The sequence below is a fragment of the Dipodomys ordii genome, unplaced genomic scaffold, assembly GCF_000151885.1.
Source record: "Dipodomys ordii isolate 6190 unplaced genomic scaffold, Dord_2.0 Scaffold42, whole genome shotgun sequence".
Lineage (NCBI taxonomy): Eukaryota > Metazoa > Chordata > Mammalia > Rodentia > Heteromyidae > Dipodomys > Dipodomys ordii.
The window spans coordinates 2,619,828-2,636,379 of record NW_012267258.1 but is presented as its reverse complement, the minus strand read 5'-3'; the positions used below and the strand labels follow the sequence as shown (position 1 = coordinate 2,636,379).

Below are 16,552 nucleotides of genomic sequence, written 5' to 3'. Positions count from 1 at the left end.
TGACTTTTTGGTGGTTAATTGGAGAAAAGCGTTTCCTGGACTTCCATGCCTGGGCTGGATTCAAACTATTATCTTCAGATATGTTTTAATTGGGACCAGGTCAGGGCCAGGGCCAAAAGAGGTAATAGTGGCTCAAGATTTCAATTCTAGCTGCTTTAAGGCCTATCTTGCCTGGAGATTGTTCTCCGAGAGAGCCAGGTAGACATATTGAGAGATTGAGAAATGTCATACATCATATGATAACCCTGAGACTTGGGCCTGGACCTACCTTTGTCATTTTCATTTCCTTGTGAACTGTTGCTAGAAAGAGCAGCTAAAAGGAAAGCAGAAGGCTTTTCTGGTTATAGAACAAGTTCAGTTCTTCTTTGCCACTCTGAAGACATCTGAAGATGTCACTATTGAAGTCTCAGAGCGCGCGTGCGCGCGCGCGCGCGTGTGTGTGTGTTGCTGGGGTTTGAACTCAAGGCTTCATGTTTGCTAGGCAAGTTTGCTACTTCAGCTATTCTGGACCACCATTGTGCTTCTCCAGTAACTTGGGATGACAGGTGACAGCATTGTGACCAGCCATTGGTTGAGGTTGGGGCTTTCAAGCTGGTTTTTTTTTTTCATTGGTTCTGGAGCTTGAACTCAGGACTTGCACATGTCTTTGAGCTTCTTTTGCTCAAGGCTGGCACTCTACCACAGCACTGAGCCACAGCACTACTTCAGGTTTTTGCTGAGTAATTTATTGGAGATAAGAGTCTCATGTACTTTCCTGCCTGGGTTGGATTTGAACTGTGAGCCTCAGATCTCAGCCTCCTGAGTAACTAGGATTTTAGGCATGAACCATCAGCACCTGGGTTGAACTTTTTTTTTTTTTAACCCAGGCTGGCCTTGAATTATGATCCCTAGTCACTCCCAGCCCTGTTCCTTACCAGGTTTTGAATTGCCCTTCTGTGCTAGGATGCCTGCTCATCTCTTGCCAACAGTCGGGGGATATCTGGGTATCCCCCTACCTGGTCCCAAGCTTGTTTGGCAGGGGTCTTCTTTTCTATTGGGTGACTAGAAGAGGACACATCAGTTTTCCAGATGGCTCCCATCTGGTTTCCCTGTTGGCTGTGAGTAAAAGAGAATGTAAATAAGTTAAATTAAATAAAAAATAAAAGACTTAGAGTTAGATATTAAGAAAAAGACAGAGAAGTCTCCAGTTCTACATGACATAAGGCCCAAGGTACTGGGCCTTGCTGTCTTGTCTTTTCAAATGGCATTTGTTTCCTGCTCTTCTTGTCACCCCTCACCTCTCAACATGGGCTCCTCAACTCCCTTGGGAGCTCCTTGGGGCTCCTCTGACTGAGAGGTTACCTGAAGATTCTTCTAGGGTACTCTGTGCCTTCAGAGCTGAAATCCTGAACCAGGCTTCTGCTTGGTTGTCCCAAGACAAACTATCTCTGTTTGAGTCTGGGGTGTGGGTGGGGTGGGGTTTCAGTCGGAAGCATCAGGTTTGTTTATATGGAAAGACCAATGGCAAATGTTGATTCAATTGTCAGAGTAGAAAAGTTTTTTTTTTTGTGGGGGGGGGGGTCTGGTCGTGGGGCCTGAACTCTGGGCCTAGACGCTGTCCCTCAGCTCTTCAGCTCAAGGTTAGCACTCTACCACTTGAGCCACAGCGCCACTTCCGGCTTTTTTTCTTTTTGCTTATGTGGTGCTAAGGAATCGAACCCAGGACCTCAGGCATGCAAGGCAAGCGCTCTACCACTGAGCCACCTTCCCAGCCCTAGAAAAGGTTTTAAGTGATTGGTTGTGAATTATTAGTCTCTCTGTCTCTCTCTGTGTGTCTCTCTCTGTTTCTCTGTCTCTCTCTCTCTTTCTGCCAGTGCTAGGGGTTGAACTCAGGGCCTGGGCACTGTTCCTGAGTTTTTGCTCAAGGCTAGCACTCTACCACTTGAGCCACAGTGCCACTTCTGGCTTTTTCTGCGTATGTGGTACTGAGGAATCAAACCCAGGGCTTCATGCATGCTAGTCAAGCACTCTACTACTAAGCCACATACCCAGCCCCTGGAGTCAGTTTCTTAGTTTGCAACATAATCAGGCTAGTCCTTGAAGCCCACACATGGCCCCACATTTCTGAGTCAGTGCACCAGAGCTGGACAGGGCAGCTAAGGAGATAGGCACTTTTCTCTATGGAAGAGGATTAAATGAGACAACATACATCAGCTGATTAACACAAGGCCTGCCATGTAGAAATACACAATAGACATTAAGTATTATTATTGTATTATAAGACCAGCCAGATGTATGTACTCATTGCCTAGTGCAACATCGGACCAATTAAATAAATGGAGTCAATTATTCACTTAGTTCTTTATTTGAGATAGGATCTCACTATGTGTCCTAGGCTAGCATTGAACTCTCAACTTTTCAGTCTGGGCCCTGTGTGTGTGTGTGTGTGTATATGTGTGTGTGTGTGTGGTGGTGTGTGTGTGTGTGTGCGCGCGCCAATCCTGGGGCTTGATTTCAAGGCCTGGACACTGTTCCTGAGCTTTATTTATTTAATTTTTTTGGGGGGGGTCCTGGTCGTGGGGCCTGGACTCTGGGCCTGAGCGCTGTCCCTCAGCTCTTCAGCTCAAGGCTAGGGCTCTACCACTTGAGCCACAGCGCCACTTCTGACTTTTTTTTCTTTTTTTGCTTATGTGGTGCTGAGGAATCGAACCCAGGGCCTCATGCATGCAAGGCAAGCTCTCTACCACTGAGCCACTTTCTCAGCCCCTGAGCTTTATTTTAATCAAGGCTAGTGCTATACCATTTGAGCCACAGCTCCGTTTCTGGCTTTTATTATTTTAATTTTGATTAATTGGAGATAAGAGTCTTACGGACTTTTCTGCCTAGGTTGACTTCCAGCCAAGATCCTTTGCCTATTTGTGCTCTTGCCTGTGCTGCCCACCTCCCCAGGTGGTCACCCCTGCTTCCTGACTCCCCACTCACCCACCCAACTTCCTTGCACTTACCTGGCCATCCGCAGGGGCATACATTCCCGGAGCTTGGAGAGTGAGGGCTGTTTGCACATGGGGCCGCTAGAGCGGACATGCTGGGGACGCGGGACTGAGGATGACTTGCATTTCCTGGGCTTTGGGGAGATGACTTCAGGGATGTTCAGATGAATGTTACACTCCAGCTGGAGCTAGATAAGAACCAGCAGAGGGCGTCAGGGAACCTGGAGAGTCGGGAAAGTATGCCTTCTCTAGGTCAGCTGTCTGACAGTGCTCCTGGCCGGATTCAGGGCTGAGAGGAGGGGGGAAGACCTAGGGAACCCCTCCAGTTAGAAACCCTGAACCAGCCAGGCTCTACTGGCTCACACTAGCTACTCAGGAGGCTGAGATCTGAGGATTGCAATTCAAAGCGAGTCCAGGTAGGAAAGCCCATGAGACTCTTATCTCCAATTAACCACCTCAAAGCTGAAAATGTAGCTGAAGCTCAAGTGGTTAGAGCACTAGCCTTGAGCACAAAAGCTCAGGGACAGCATCTAGGTCCTGAGGTCAAGCCCCAAGACCAACACACACACACACACAGAATCCCTGAACCCACAATGTATCAGATCCTTCCTAGAAGCTCCTTCATTACTTATTTTTTCTCCTTTGTAAAGAATTTGGACAGTGGATAAAACAGAAGGAAGAAAATTTAAGGGAGCCAGGGCAATGTAAGTCACAAAATGTATTTGCAAGGACACAGTAGAGGACCAGGTGATGCCTGGAGTACTCCAAGTAGCTTCATACCCAGCCCTGGCAGTGGGCAAGGAGCTGGAAAAACCCTCAGAGCCACCAAAAAATATCATATGGCACTGTTGCTTCTCAACCTTGAAATGAACTTACTAAGTTACTTGAAGTCAACTATAGGAGTTGGTTTATCAGGACTACTACAAAGTGGTACATACAGCTGGGTACTGGTGGCTCATCCTAGATACTCAGAAGGTAGAAATCTGAGGATTGTGGTTCGAAGCCATCCTGGTCAGAAAAGTCCATGAGATCCTTATCTCCAATTGACCACTGAAAAGCTTGAGGTAGAGCTGTGGCTCAAGTAGGAGAGTGCCAGCCTTGAGCAACAAAGCTAAAACACACACACGATTTGTACAGAATTGAAAGAAACCTCCATGGCCAAGGTTGTTCCCTCTGATACCAGCACTTGCACCAAATCCCTAGGTTACCCCTGCTTAGGACTCAGGAGGATACTTCCTTATCCAACCCTAGGGCAGAGCCTAGAAATTCTGAGACTACTAGAGGGATTTCCTCCAAGCCACTGGCAGTCCCTCTATGGAGCACACCAGCACTCCCTGCTTCTCTGCTCCTGGTAGTTGAGGGAGGGGAGAAGCAATTAGAACTAATCCTTTCCAATCATTCCTAAGCTAGGGCTATTCATCTAGACGTGCACTGAAGAATCTGCAGATGAAGAGCTTGGCATATAATGGTCTAATACTCATAGCTATTCCTCCCATACACAAGATGGCAGGGATGCAGATCCAATGCTCAAATAATAGGGACAAAGCTATTAATATTCCCAAAATGTTCTAATTCATTCATTCTCTCTTCCACTCTTTCTCTTTTTTGGGGGGAGGGGGAGGGTCCCAGTCATGAGGCCAGAACTCTGGGCCTGGGCGCTGTCTCTCAGCTCTTCAGCTCAAGGCTAACGCTCTACCACTTGAGCTACAGCGCCAATTCTGGCTTTTTTCTTTTTTGCTTATGTGTTGCTGAGGAATCGAACCCAGGGCCTCATGCATGCAAGGCAAGCACTCTACCACTGAGCCACCTTCCCAGCCCTCTTTCTCTTTTTCTCTATCTCTTTTCCCCTGAATATCTTGTGTGTGTGTGTGTGTGTGTGTGGTCCTGGGCTTGAACTTGGGGCCTGGGCGCTGTCCCTGAGCTTTTGTGCTCAAAACCAGTGCTCTACCACTTGTGCCACAGCTCCACTTTATGCTGGTTAACTGGAGATAACTTTCCTTCTCAGTCTGGCTTAGAACCTCAATTCTCAGATTGTTCTTTCCTACTTGAAACCTCAATCCTTAGACCTCAGCTTCCTGAGTAGCTATGATTATAGGCATGAGCCACCAGCCTAGGCCTCTGCTCTTTCTGAAACTTGCCTTCTATCATCAGCATAGATTGGAAGCTCTCTCTTTTTTTGGGGGGGTCCAGTCGTGGGGCCTGAACTCTGGGCCTGGGCGCTGTCCCTCAGCTCTTTAGCTCAAAGCTAGCGCTCTACCACTTGAGCCACAGCGCCACTTCCAGCTTTTTTCTTTTTGCTTATGTAGTGCTGAGGAATCGAACCCAGGGCCTTGAGCATGCAAGGCAAGTGCTCTACCACTGAGCCACCTTCCCAGCCCTGGAAGCTCTCTCTTTATCTCAGGCTCAGTATCACCTTCACTTCTTCCTGGTTCAGAGACCTTGACCAGACCAGATCAGCATTCTCATTGCCCATCTGTCCCCCCTCCCCTGCCTGCCTGCCTTCTAGTAACACCCCCAGTGGCCACTGTAGGGTCACTTCCTGGCACCATCCACTGGCTGGGCTGACTCCTTTGACAGCAGGCAGCAGGGCAGCAGGCCCACCTGGGGGAACATGGTCACCATGCGGTTCAGGCACTCCTTGCGCTTGGCCTCTAAGTACTTCTGCTTGTCTGTCCAGGTCTGCAGGCCAAGGCATTGCTGGTGGTCGATGTTTTCTAGTAAAATATAGAAGCTTGGGATCTTGTAAGAGATCCTCATTTCTTGTAAGATTTGTATGTGGCTCATCACCTCTTGTCTGGGAAGAGAAGAGAAACAACTCAGGGGGTGGAGAAGCCTCTGCTTCCCCAAGTTGGTTTACTAGAGATGTCTGTGTTTTGTAATTCTTGTGAGCAAGAGGAGAAGTGGAGGTGGGTAGGAGCCTGGAAAAGTAGGGCACAGAAAAGTAGGAGATGGGATGAAGTGAGGAGCCTTCGGACTGGGCTGGAAATGGAAAGTCAATCAAATGGGGAGAGCCTAGTCAGTGAGTGCTAGAATGACAGGAATCAAGGAGGAACTAGAGAAGCAGAGCTGGGCTTTAGTGGCTCACACCTGTAATCCTAGCTAGTCACGAGGCTGAGATCTGAGGATCATTGTTCAAAGCTAGCCTGGGCAGGAAACTATGTGAGACTCTTATGTCCAGTTAACTACCAAAAAGCTGGAAGTGGAATTGTGGCTTAACTGCTAGCCTTAAGCAGAGAGAGAGAGAGAGAATGAATCAGGGTCCGTGCCCGGTCTGTTTAAACCCCAAGACTGACACAAAAAGGAAGGAAAGAAGAGAGGGAGGAAGGAAGGAGAAAGGAAGAAAGAGATTTGAGAGCTAGAAAGGAAGGGAGGGAGGGAGAAAATGGAGTAGCAGTCTTGGAGGAAAAGCTCACAAGGAAAGCATATGTAAAGGCCCTACCTCCCATACTTTGGGTTGCCCAAGCAGAGACCAGCAGCCTTTGCTAGTCCCTTCCCTCAGGAGACCTGGTCTGGACCTGAGTAATTTCTCCCTGGCTCCTTGCCAATACTGCTCTCCTTTAGGGTTTTGGCTCTGCTCCACATTTCAGTGGGTGTGGGTGGGTGCCTAGTGGCTGCCAGGGCACCTACCGGAAGCTCTGGAAGTGTCTGTAGAGGATGTACTTTTGGCACAGGCACTGCAGCCTGCCAGAGCTCAGATCCATGGTGGTGGTGATGAGTGTCAGGGCCTTGCTGCTCAGGTGGTTCGGTAGTGCCAGCTTTGAGTGACTCCTCAGAAGCTGCAGGTTCTGCCTTTGGGCCTCCATGTTCATGCGGTATACCTTCTCTCTAGGGATGACCAAAGATCTCTTCACAGAGGGTCGGGTCACCCTTCGAATGGATGTACCAGTGATGGGAAAGGAAGCAGATTTCTTGGGCCTGCTGGGAATCTGGCTGGTTTTTGATGTTGGAGTAAGTTCAACTGAACTCACTGCCCTCTGGTTTCCCAGACCTCGCTGCTGTGTATGTAGGGACCCAGGCATCTGTGGCTGCTTGCCTTGCCGAGCTGACTGACCCCGCCTCGGGGGAGGCACCGATGACCTATCTGCCTTCTCCAGATTCCTCCACTGGTTGGTGGTGATGAAGATCCGCCTGTCCTCCTTTGGATCCTCTTCCAGGCCAGAGAGTTTCTTCTGCGGCTGCTGCCTGGAAGCTGCCTCCATTTCCCACTGTCGCAGCCTGTTCTGGTGCTCCAGCTCCAGCTGGGCCCACTTCCTCTGTCTCTGTAGCCATCTCTCTTCCTCCTGCATCCATTGCTGCCTCTTCCTCTCCCAGATAAACTCCTCCTTCCTGCGCTCAACTTCTCTCTCCAAAGTCTCTGGGGACAGGTCGGATTTCATTTGGGCTCCTTTCTCTTGGAAATGGCCTTCCTGATCTCTGTCTTCAGGGCCTGGGCTTTCTGCCACCATTCTTTCCTTTTCTGTAGGAAAGTCACCCTCTGAGGGTGGCACAAGGTTGCCAGTGTCCTTGTCACCGAATTTATCTGCAGTCCTCAACTCTGGGCTAATGGTGGAAAGTGGCTGTGTTGAAGATGTACTCTCATTGACCCAGGCTGAGGTAATGGGAAATGGGGGAAGTAAAGAAACCAGGTCTTCTTCCTCTTCCTGGGGCTCCAGGTCGGTTTCTTCCATGAATGTTTCTTTTTTTAGAAGAGCATCTTTCTTGGGGAATTCAGAGGAGATAAGGAAAACCTTCTTCTGGACTTTTGCTTGGTCTGTAGCCATCTGAGCCTGCTTCAGTTGGAATTCGAGGTTGTGATTTGTCAGAAGGAGTTCACGGTACTTTTTCCCTAGAACCTCTACCTGCTTTAGTAGGGCATTCCTCTTGCTTTCAAGGGCTTCAGTAGACTTCTGGAAGTGCAACTTCTGATTGGTAAGCTCTTTGGTCATCTCTGTCTGCAGGTACCTGTATTTGGTCTCCAGACTCTTATTCTCCTTTTGCTGGAGGATCAAGGCCTTGTTGAGATTCTCTACCACAGTGGACATATACCTGATGGCTCTGGCCTCCCCCTTATTAAACATGTTGGAGTCTAAGAGCTCCTGCAGCATGGATGTCACCTCAGAGACCTTTGTATTGGTGATGCCCTTGTCCTGGAGCATCAGCTCTGGGCTCAGTGGCTGAAGGTGCTTTGCAGACTTTTGTGAGTTTTTTTCCAACCAGTTCTTCCAGAAGGTGTGTTTGGACACTGGGAGAGCTAGACAGGAAAAGAAAAAAGGGAGGGGAACTCTTATGAAGAGGTAACAAAACTCACTGGAAAAAAATTACACAGATCTACAGATCCTACTTGTCCAAAATTCTTATGCATCCCTCTTTGGGATTAGGATTAGGTAAAAAGAAGGAGCTGGGACTGAGTCACTGGCACCTGGCTCCATTTCTGGTCTTTTGCTGGTTAACTGGAGATAAGAGTCTCTCAGACTTATAAACCTAGGCTGGCTTTGAACCGTGATCCCCAGATCTCAGCCTCTTGAGTAGCTAGGATTACAGTGTAAGCAATCAACACCTGGCCTACAAATAACTGTGTTTTAAGAAATAGTGTAGTGGCTGGGAAGGTGGCTCAGTGGTAAGAGTGCTTGCCTTGCATGCCTGAGGCCCTGGGTTCGATTCCCAGCACCACATAAGCAAAAAGAAAAAAGCCGGAGGTGGCACTGTGGCTCAAGTGGTAGAGCACTAGCCTTGAGCTGAAGAGCTGAGGGACAGTGCTCAGGTCCAGAGTTCAGGCCCCACGACCGGACCCAAAAAAAAAAATTTAAAAAAAAAGAAATAGTGTAGTTATTTGGGCACTAGTGGCTCATGCCTGTGATCCTAGCTACTTAGGAGGCTGAGATCTGAGGATTACAGTTCAAAGCCAGCCAGTTTCCAATAAACTACTCAGAAAAAGCTAGAAGTGGTACTGTGGCTCAAAGTGGTAGAATGCTAGCCTTGAGCACAAAGAGGCTCAGAGACAGTGCCCAGGCCTCTGAGTTCAAGCCCCAGGACCAGAAAAAGAAAAACCAAAAACATTTAAACAATAGTATGGTTAAAAACTATAAGAAAGGGCTGGGAAGGTGGCTCAGTGGTAGAGTGCTTGACTTGCATACATAAGGCCCTGGGTTCGATTCCTCAGCACCATATAAGCAGAAAAATCTGGAAGTGGCTCTGTGGCTAAAGAGTGATAGCTTTGAGCTGAAGAGCTGAAGGACAGCTCCCAGGCACAGAGTTCAGGCCCCAGGAGCAACAAAACAAAACAAAACAAAAAACTATAGGAAAGATAGTCTCTGCATCCATTTTCCTCTGTCCCCTCCCCAATTTTCAATCTTACTTGACTGATAATGAGCCACAAGAATCAATGACTGATAACAATCCAGGAGAATCAATGAAAATACTAATGTGAGTTACTGTTTATTATGCATAATGGCAGATACCTCACACTTTGTGGAAGCCTCCCCATAACCCTGCAGGGAGTTAGTGTCCTTGTCATTTTATATATGAAGAAACCGAAGCTCAGAGAGATGAAGTAACTTTTCCAAAGTCACATAGCTTGAAATTTGGCAGAAATGGAATCCCAACTGAAATCAGTCTCATGCCAAGGCCCTTGCTCTTGAGTAAATATGGGGCTTGCCTTTGGCGCAGCCTTTCAGTGGTTCCTTCTCTGAGCTTCAAGCTTTGAATCTACAAAAATGCAGGAGTTAGATCATCTAAGCTCACTTACAGTTTCAGTGGGAGTAAAATTCCTGAGATTGGCTAACTACCTCCCAAGAAGCCATGATTAGAAATCTCTAGAAGGCTTCTGACAGTCTCACCAAACTTCCTGACTCAGCAACTGGGTTCAGAATGAGGAAAGAATGTTCCTCCAGTCTTTGGCTCAAACTATAGTGTGTGTGTGTGTGTGTGTGTGTGTGAGAGAGAGAGAGAGAGAGAGAGAGAGAGAGAGAGAGAGAGAAAGAGAGGAGAGAGAGAGAGATTTGGTGTATATGTTGGTCCTGGAGCTTGAACTCAGGACCTGGTGCTGTCACTGAACTTTTGTGCTCAAGGAGGCTAGGACTCTACTACTTGAGCCACAGCTACACTTCTGGCTTTTAGGTGATCATTGGAGACAAAGAGTCTCACATACTTACTGCCCCACCTGTCTTTGAACCATGATTCTCACATCTCAGCCTGCTGAGTAGCTAAGATGAGCCACTGGCACCCAGCTTCATACTATAATCTTCCTGGCTTTTCAGCCCCTGTTCCAAAAAACTCTCACGACACCATAGCTCCAGGAAGCATCCGTGGGTCCATTTCCACTTTACCCCTATCTCTACCCCCATGGGGATCAGAACTACTCTGTGGTCCAGTGTTCCTTGTTGAGTCCAATGTTGAGTCCAATGTTCCTGTTCCCTTCTCTGAGCTCCCACTGTACAATGTTTTGTACTTTTGTTATGAAGGAGACTAGGAAACACCTCTGAAGATCTGGCCTATGACTTCTTCCCCTGAGATATCATCGACCCCATTACCACTCAGCTCTTCTCCCAGGTACTCTGGGAACCTACTTCTTGCTTTTTTCTTTTGATTTTCAATGAGAGTGGAACACAGGGAAACGAGAGATTCGATGCCTCCTTTGGTAGCCATGAGGGAGAGAGGTAATACTTTCTCCATCACCTCAATCCACTCATCCAAGGCCTCCTCTTCTTTCTCACTCCTCTTGATCTCATAGGTCAAACTGTCACCTGGACAAAAAGAAAGGGCAGGTTGAAGACAGGTTGTCCTTTAACTAACAGGGCTTGTAGCAGCTCTGAAATCAAACTAGTTTCACCTTGGATTAGCTATGTGTGGTGGCCAGGTAATTTATTTTCCTGAGCCTCAGTTTCCTCCCTGTGAAAGAGTTGGAAAAGGATTAAATGAGACAACACACATTAAATGATTAACACAATGGGACTGGAAAGGTATCTCAATGGTAGAATGCTTGCCTTGCATGAATGAGGCCCTGGGTTTGATTCCTCAGCACCACATACACAGAAAAAGCCAAAGGTAGTGTTGTGGCTCAAGTGGTTGGGTGCTAGCCTTGAGCTGAGGAACAGTGCCCAGGCAGGCCCAGAGTTCAGGCCCCACAACCAGCAAAAAACAAAACAAAACAAAAAACCAAATGATTAACACAAGGCTTGCCATGTAGAAATACAAAATAGACATTAGGTATTATTTTTGTACTATAAGACCAGCCAGATGTCTGTACTCATTGCCTAGGGCATCATCTGACCAATTAAATAAATGTAGTCAATTGCTTGCTTAGTTCTTTTTTTTTTTTTTTTGGGTCCGGTCGTGGGGCCTGAACTCTGGGCCTAGGCACTGTCCCTCAGCTCTTCACTCAAGGCTAGCGCTCTACCACTTGAGCCACAGCGCCACTTCCAGCTTTTTTTTTTCTTTTTGCTTATGTGGTGCTGAGGAATCGAACCCAGGGCCTCAGGCATGTAAGGCAAGTGCTCTACCACTGAGCCACCTTCCCAGCCCCTTAGTTCTTTATTTGAGATAGGATCTCACTATGTGGCCTAGGCTGGCATTGAACTCTCAACTTTTCAGTCTGTGCTCTCTTTTTGTTTGTTTGTGCCAATCCTGCCGCTTGAATGGGGCTTGAATTCAGGGCCTGGACACTGTTCCTGAGCTTTTATTTTGATCAAAGCTAGGGCTCTATCATTTGAGCCACAGCTCCATTTCTGGCTTTTTTTTTTAAGTGGGCCACCAGTGCTTTGCTCAAATCTCAAATTTCCAGCCTCAGTCTCCCAAATGCTGAGATTTCAGGTATGTACCACCAAGCCTGGACAGCATTTTTAATTCTTTTTTTTTTTTTTTTTTTGTCGTTCATGGGGCTTGAACTCTGGGCTTGGGTGCTGTCCCTCAGCTCTTCAGCTCAAGGCGAGCACTGTACCACTTGAGCCAAACACTAGAGCACTTGCCTTGAGCCACAGCACCACTTCCGGTTTTCTAGTGGTTTATTGGAGATAAGAATCTCACAGACTTTCCTGCTCTGGCTGCTTTTGAACTGTGATCCTCAGATCTCAGCCTCTTGAGTAGCTAGGATTACAGGTGTGAGCCACCAGTGTTCAGCTGCATTCTTACTTCTTGAGGTCTAAAGGCTTACTGAACTGAAAGCTCCCAGGATAATAGCAGTATGAAATAGGTAGCAGACATCCCTATATCTTCTCCCAATACTACAGCATAGAGTACACTTCCCAGCACACAGTTCTTGTGACAAGGTGACGTTGATCCAGATGGGGTAGCACTGACTTCAGGGTTATATGCAGCTGGTCCACACCTAAATGACTTGTACTTAAGAGATTCTATTTCTGTTCCAATGCTAGTTAACCTTGACTGGTAACTTGATTAGATTGAGAGATACCCAGGAGATTAGTAAAGCACACTTCTGTGAGAACATTTTCAGAGACAATTAGATCATGAGGGCTCTGACTTAGTGAATAGCTTAACCATTGATAGGTTCAGAATGTAAACAAGGGGCTGGGAAGGTGGCTCAATGGTAGGTAGAGTTCTGCTTGCCTTGCATGCGTGAGGCCCTGGGTTCAATTCCTCAGCACCACATGAGCAGAAAAAAGCCAGAAGTGGCGCTGTGGCTCAAGTGGTAGAGTGCTAGCCTTGAGCTGAAGAGCTGAGGGACAGCGCCCAGGCCCAGAGTTCAGGCCCCATGACTGGCAAAAAAAAAACAAACAAACAGAATATAAACAAACTATAGGGAGGTGGTAGAAAACTGGAATGTGGGGCAAAGTTGGACGAAGTGAGTCTCAGGGGTGTGTGCCTTGGAAGGGTATATTCTACCCCTCCCTTTCCTGTTACTACTCTCTGCTTCGTGGCTGCCATGAGGTAAGCATCCTCTCGGCCACATATTCTCATCACCATGATATTCCATGCCCACTAATGCCAAAAGCAAAAGGGAGGGCCAAAGGACCATGGACTAGCCCTCTGAAGCCATAGCCAAAATACTGTAAATCTTGTATCCTTCGACTTGTTTCTTTCAGATATTTGTCACTGCAATGAGAACTTTCGCTGATTCCCTTTGGGGAGTAGAGGTGAAGTACTGTGATCTGAATGGTAAAATGCTTTACTGGGAGCCAGATGCTGGTGGCTCACAGCTATAATCCTAGCTACTTAGGAGGCTAAGATCTGAAGAACATGGTTTGAAGCCAGCCCAGACAGGAAAGCTCATGAGACTCTTACCTCCAATTAACCACCAAAAAGCTGGAAGTAAAGCTGTGGCTCAGGTGGTAGAGTGCTAGCCTTGAACAAACAAGCCCAGGGATAGAGCCTAGGGGTAGAACCCAGACCCTATGTTCAAGCCACAGAAGCGGTACACACAGAGCTTCATTGGGGGAAAGGGTATTGCAGTGTGTCCTTTGTTCTCCTTACATCTACCACACTCAGCCCTCTCCCAGATTATATTAAGTAGAGAAAGGAAGAAACTGAGTGAACTGGGACCAGCATCTTGGGGAAAAGACACCTACATTCAGAGCTGTATTTATTCACAGACTCACCCCAGTCACTCAGCCAGCAGAAGATGTCATACAGGTGTTTCTCTTTCATCTCAGCATCTTTGGAGAAAGAGGCAATTTTATCCAGCAAGATGTATCTCTTTTTTTCCATTTGTCCAATATGAATGATTGCCTTTTCTTTTAAATCATATCCTAATTCTTCCTGGAAGTGGTTGATGACACTATCGACATTGCCCAAAATGTCTGAGAGCTGGTTAGAAATATCCTATATGGGAGACATCACATTGCAATATTGGGGGTTGGGGGAGTGTAGACTCAAGCCACAAGCTCTGTGCTAGCAGCATGGCCTAAGATAAGTCATTCAACTTGTTTAGGTCTCAGGGTATTTTATTTTTTGGTTGTTGTTGTTGGTGTGTGTGTGTGTGTGTGTGTGTGTGTGTGCATGTGTGTGTGTGTGTGTACCAGTCCTGGGGCTTGAACTCAGAGCCTGGGTGCTGTCCTTGACCTTTTTTGCTCAAGAGCCACAGCTCTACTTCCAGTGTGTGTGTGTGTGTGTGTGTGTGTGTGTGTGTGTGTGTGTGTGTGTGTGTGTGTGTGGTTTATTGGAGATAAGGGTCTCATAGAGGGCTGGGAAGGTGGCTCAGTGGTAGAGTGCTTGCTTGCATGCATGAGGCCCTGAGTTCAATTCAGCACCACATAAGCAGAAAAGGCTGGAAATGGTGGTGTGGCTCTAGTGGTAGAGCGCTAGCCTTGAGCTGAAGAGCTCAGGGACAGTGCCCAGGCCCAGAGTTCAGGCCCCATGACAAGCAAAAGAAAAAAAAAAGAGTCTCATAGACTTTTCTACCTGGGCTGACATTGAACTAAGTAACTAGTCTTCTCAGGGATTGCTTATAGTTGTTGTTTGTTTGACTTTTATTTATTTTTTAAAATGACAGTCCTGGGGCTTGAACTCAGGGCCTGGGCACTGTCCCTGAGCTTATTTTGCTCAAGGCTAGCACTCTACCACTTGAGCCACAGCACCACTTCTGGCTTTTTCTGTTTATGTGGTACTGAGAAATGGAACCCAGGGCTTCATGCATGCTAGGCCGAGCGCTCTACCACTAAGCCATATCCCCAGCCTTGTTTTGCTTTTCAATTGGTAAGGATGTAATAATCTTATGTCCTGTAGGTTTTTATAAGGAATAAGTGAATTAGTATTTGTAAAATGCTTAGAATAGTACTTGTAAATAACAAAAAGTGTCAGCGCTGGGACTGGGAAGGTGGCTCAGTGGTAGAATGCTTGCCTTGCATGCCTGAGGCCCTGGGTTCGATTCCTCAGCACCACATAAGCAAAAAAGAAACAAGCCGGAAGTGGCACTGTGGCTCAAGTGGTAGAGCACTAGCCTTGAGCTGAAGAGCTGAAGGACAGCGCCCAGGCCCAGAGTTCAAGCCCCACAACTAGACCCAAAAATAAATAAATAAACAAAAAAGCGTCAGCCCTTATCATTTTGATTAAGGTCAGCAATAATAAACACACACCTCAAATATTTTGTTTTGTTTTTGCCAGCCCTGGGGCTTGAAATCAGGACCTGGGCACTGTCCCTGAGCTTATTTTACTTAAAGCTAGCACTCTACCACTTGAGCCACAACACCACTTCTGGCTTTTTCTGTTTATGTGGTACTGAGGAATGGAACTGAAGGCTTCATGCATGCTAGGCAAGCACTCTACCACTGAGCCACCTTCCCAGCCCATATTTTTCTTTTCTTTTCTTTCTTTTTTTTTTTTTTGTCGGTCCTGAGGTCTGAACTCTGGGCCTGGGTGCTGTCCCTCAGCTCTTCAGCTCAAGGCTAGCGCTCTACCACTTGAGCCACAGCACCACTTCCAGCTTTTTCTGTTTATTTGGTACTGAGGAATTGAACCCAGGGCCTCATGCATGCAAGGCAAGCACTCTACCACTGCGCTACCTTCCCAACCCCCAGTCCTATATTTCTTTTTATTAAATTTCAGAACTTGCTTGGGCTTCTGAACCTCTCCCTTCAAAAGGAAGCAACATGGGCTGGGAAGGTGGCTCAGTGGTAGAGCGCTTGCCTTGCATGCTCGAGGCCCTGGGTTCAATTCCTCAGCAGCACATAAGCAAAAAGAAAAAAGCCGGAAGTGGCGCTGTGGCTCAAGTGGTAGAGCGCTAGCCGTGAGCTGAAGAGCTGAGGGACAGCGCCCAGGCCCAGAGTTCAGGCCCCAGGACCAGACCCCCCCCCCAAAAAAAAGGAAGCAACATGGAAAAAATGAGGTCCCAAGAAACCCTCAGAATTAGAGGCTCAAATGAAAACTAGAGCCTCAGTCATGTACAGGGAGATCTGAACCTTTGACCCTCATGGCTTAAGGGATTCTGCAATTTGTCAATCACAGACTCTGAATTTAAAAATATTTCCTTTTTCCCACTCTCCCAGGACCCACCACTATGAGCTATCCTGGTCCTTCCTGCCCACTTACTTGTGGTTGGCTTCCTTCCTGGTCCCACCCCCACTCCTGGGGCTGGTTGATGCCAGCCCACCAGGCAGAGGCCAAATATAGGACCTCAGTATTTTTAATTCATTTGTCTGCAAATCCAGGTTGCCAAGTATCCTAGGAACTGAGTTCCCAGGGCTGGGGTCAGTCCCTGGCTTCTACTTCAGATCCCAATAGAAAGGTACTTTCCTTCCACATTACCTTACGAGCTCGAGTTAGCTGGGCAGCTTCGATCCTTGAGATGATGGCCTTCACTGATGATGGAATCACCAACTGTGGAGAGTTATTCTCCATTATGGGTAATTCTGTCAGTCCCAAAGTGTCCTGTGTCTCTGGCACATAGCCTGCAAACACAATGTTGGCAGCTTTGTAGCTTAAGGGCCCCACAGTGGATTCTGGATACCTTCTGCCCAGGCACACCTTCTCCAGCAACTGCCAGAAACCAGGTTCCAACTGACCCTCTTTTCCCTAGTGACATCATCAGTCTGAGTTAAAGAATTAGAAGATTAGATTTCCAGTCATCTCAGTGCCTATTATCTAGCTTTTAATCCATTACTTAATATTGTATTTCCTTGACCTGTTGCTTTAAAAAATTATTAAATATAGCTGAG

The 16,552-nt window shown here is 47.3% G+C and overlaps 1 protein-coding gene across 1 annotated transcript; it reads right to left on the bottom strand.

The window, feature by feature from the left end:
• Positions 1-938: 938 nt before the first annotated feature.
• Fam186b (family with sequence similarity 186, member B) lies at positions 939-16,235 on the bottom strand. The gene is made up of 7 exons (XM_013018697.1): positions 16,143-16,235; positions 13,499-13,721; positions 10,514-10,690; positions 6,597-8,190; positions 5,571-5,763; positions 2,985-3,157; positions 939-1,095 (listed from the first exon to the last, which is right to left on the bottom strand). Exons 1-7 carry the CDS (start codon positions 16,233-16,235, stop codon positions 939-941), a joined length of 2,610 nt encoding a protein of 869 aa, XP_012874151.1.
• Between the last annotated feature and the right edge of the window lie 317 nt (positions 16,236-16,552).

Bases quoted from the DNA above. Each gene is read 5' to 3' on its own strand.
- Fam186b (XM_013018697.1), bottom strand. From the start codon at position 16,235: ATGGAGAATAACTCTCCACAGTTGGTGATTCCATCATCAGTGAAGGCC. The intron at 10,691-13,498 runs GTGAGTCTGTGA...CTTTTTGTCCAG, and splicing joins CTGCTGGCTGAGTGACTGGG to GTGACAGTTTGACCTATGAG. The intron at 1,096-2,984 runs GTAAGTGCAAGG...TTTTACTCACAG, and splicing joins ATGCCCCTGCGGATGGCCAG to CCAACAGGGAAACCAGATGG.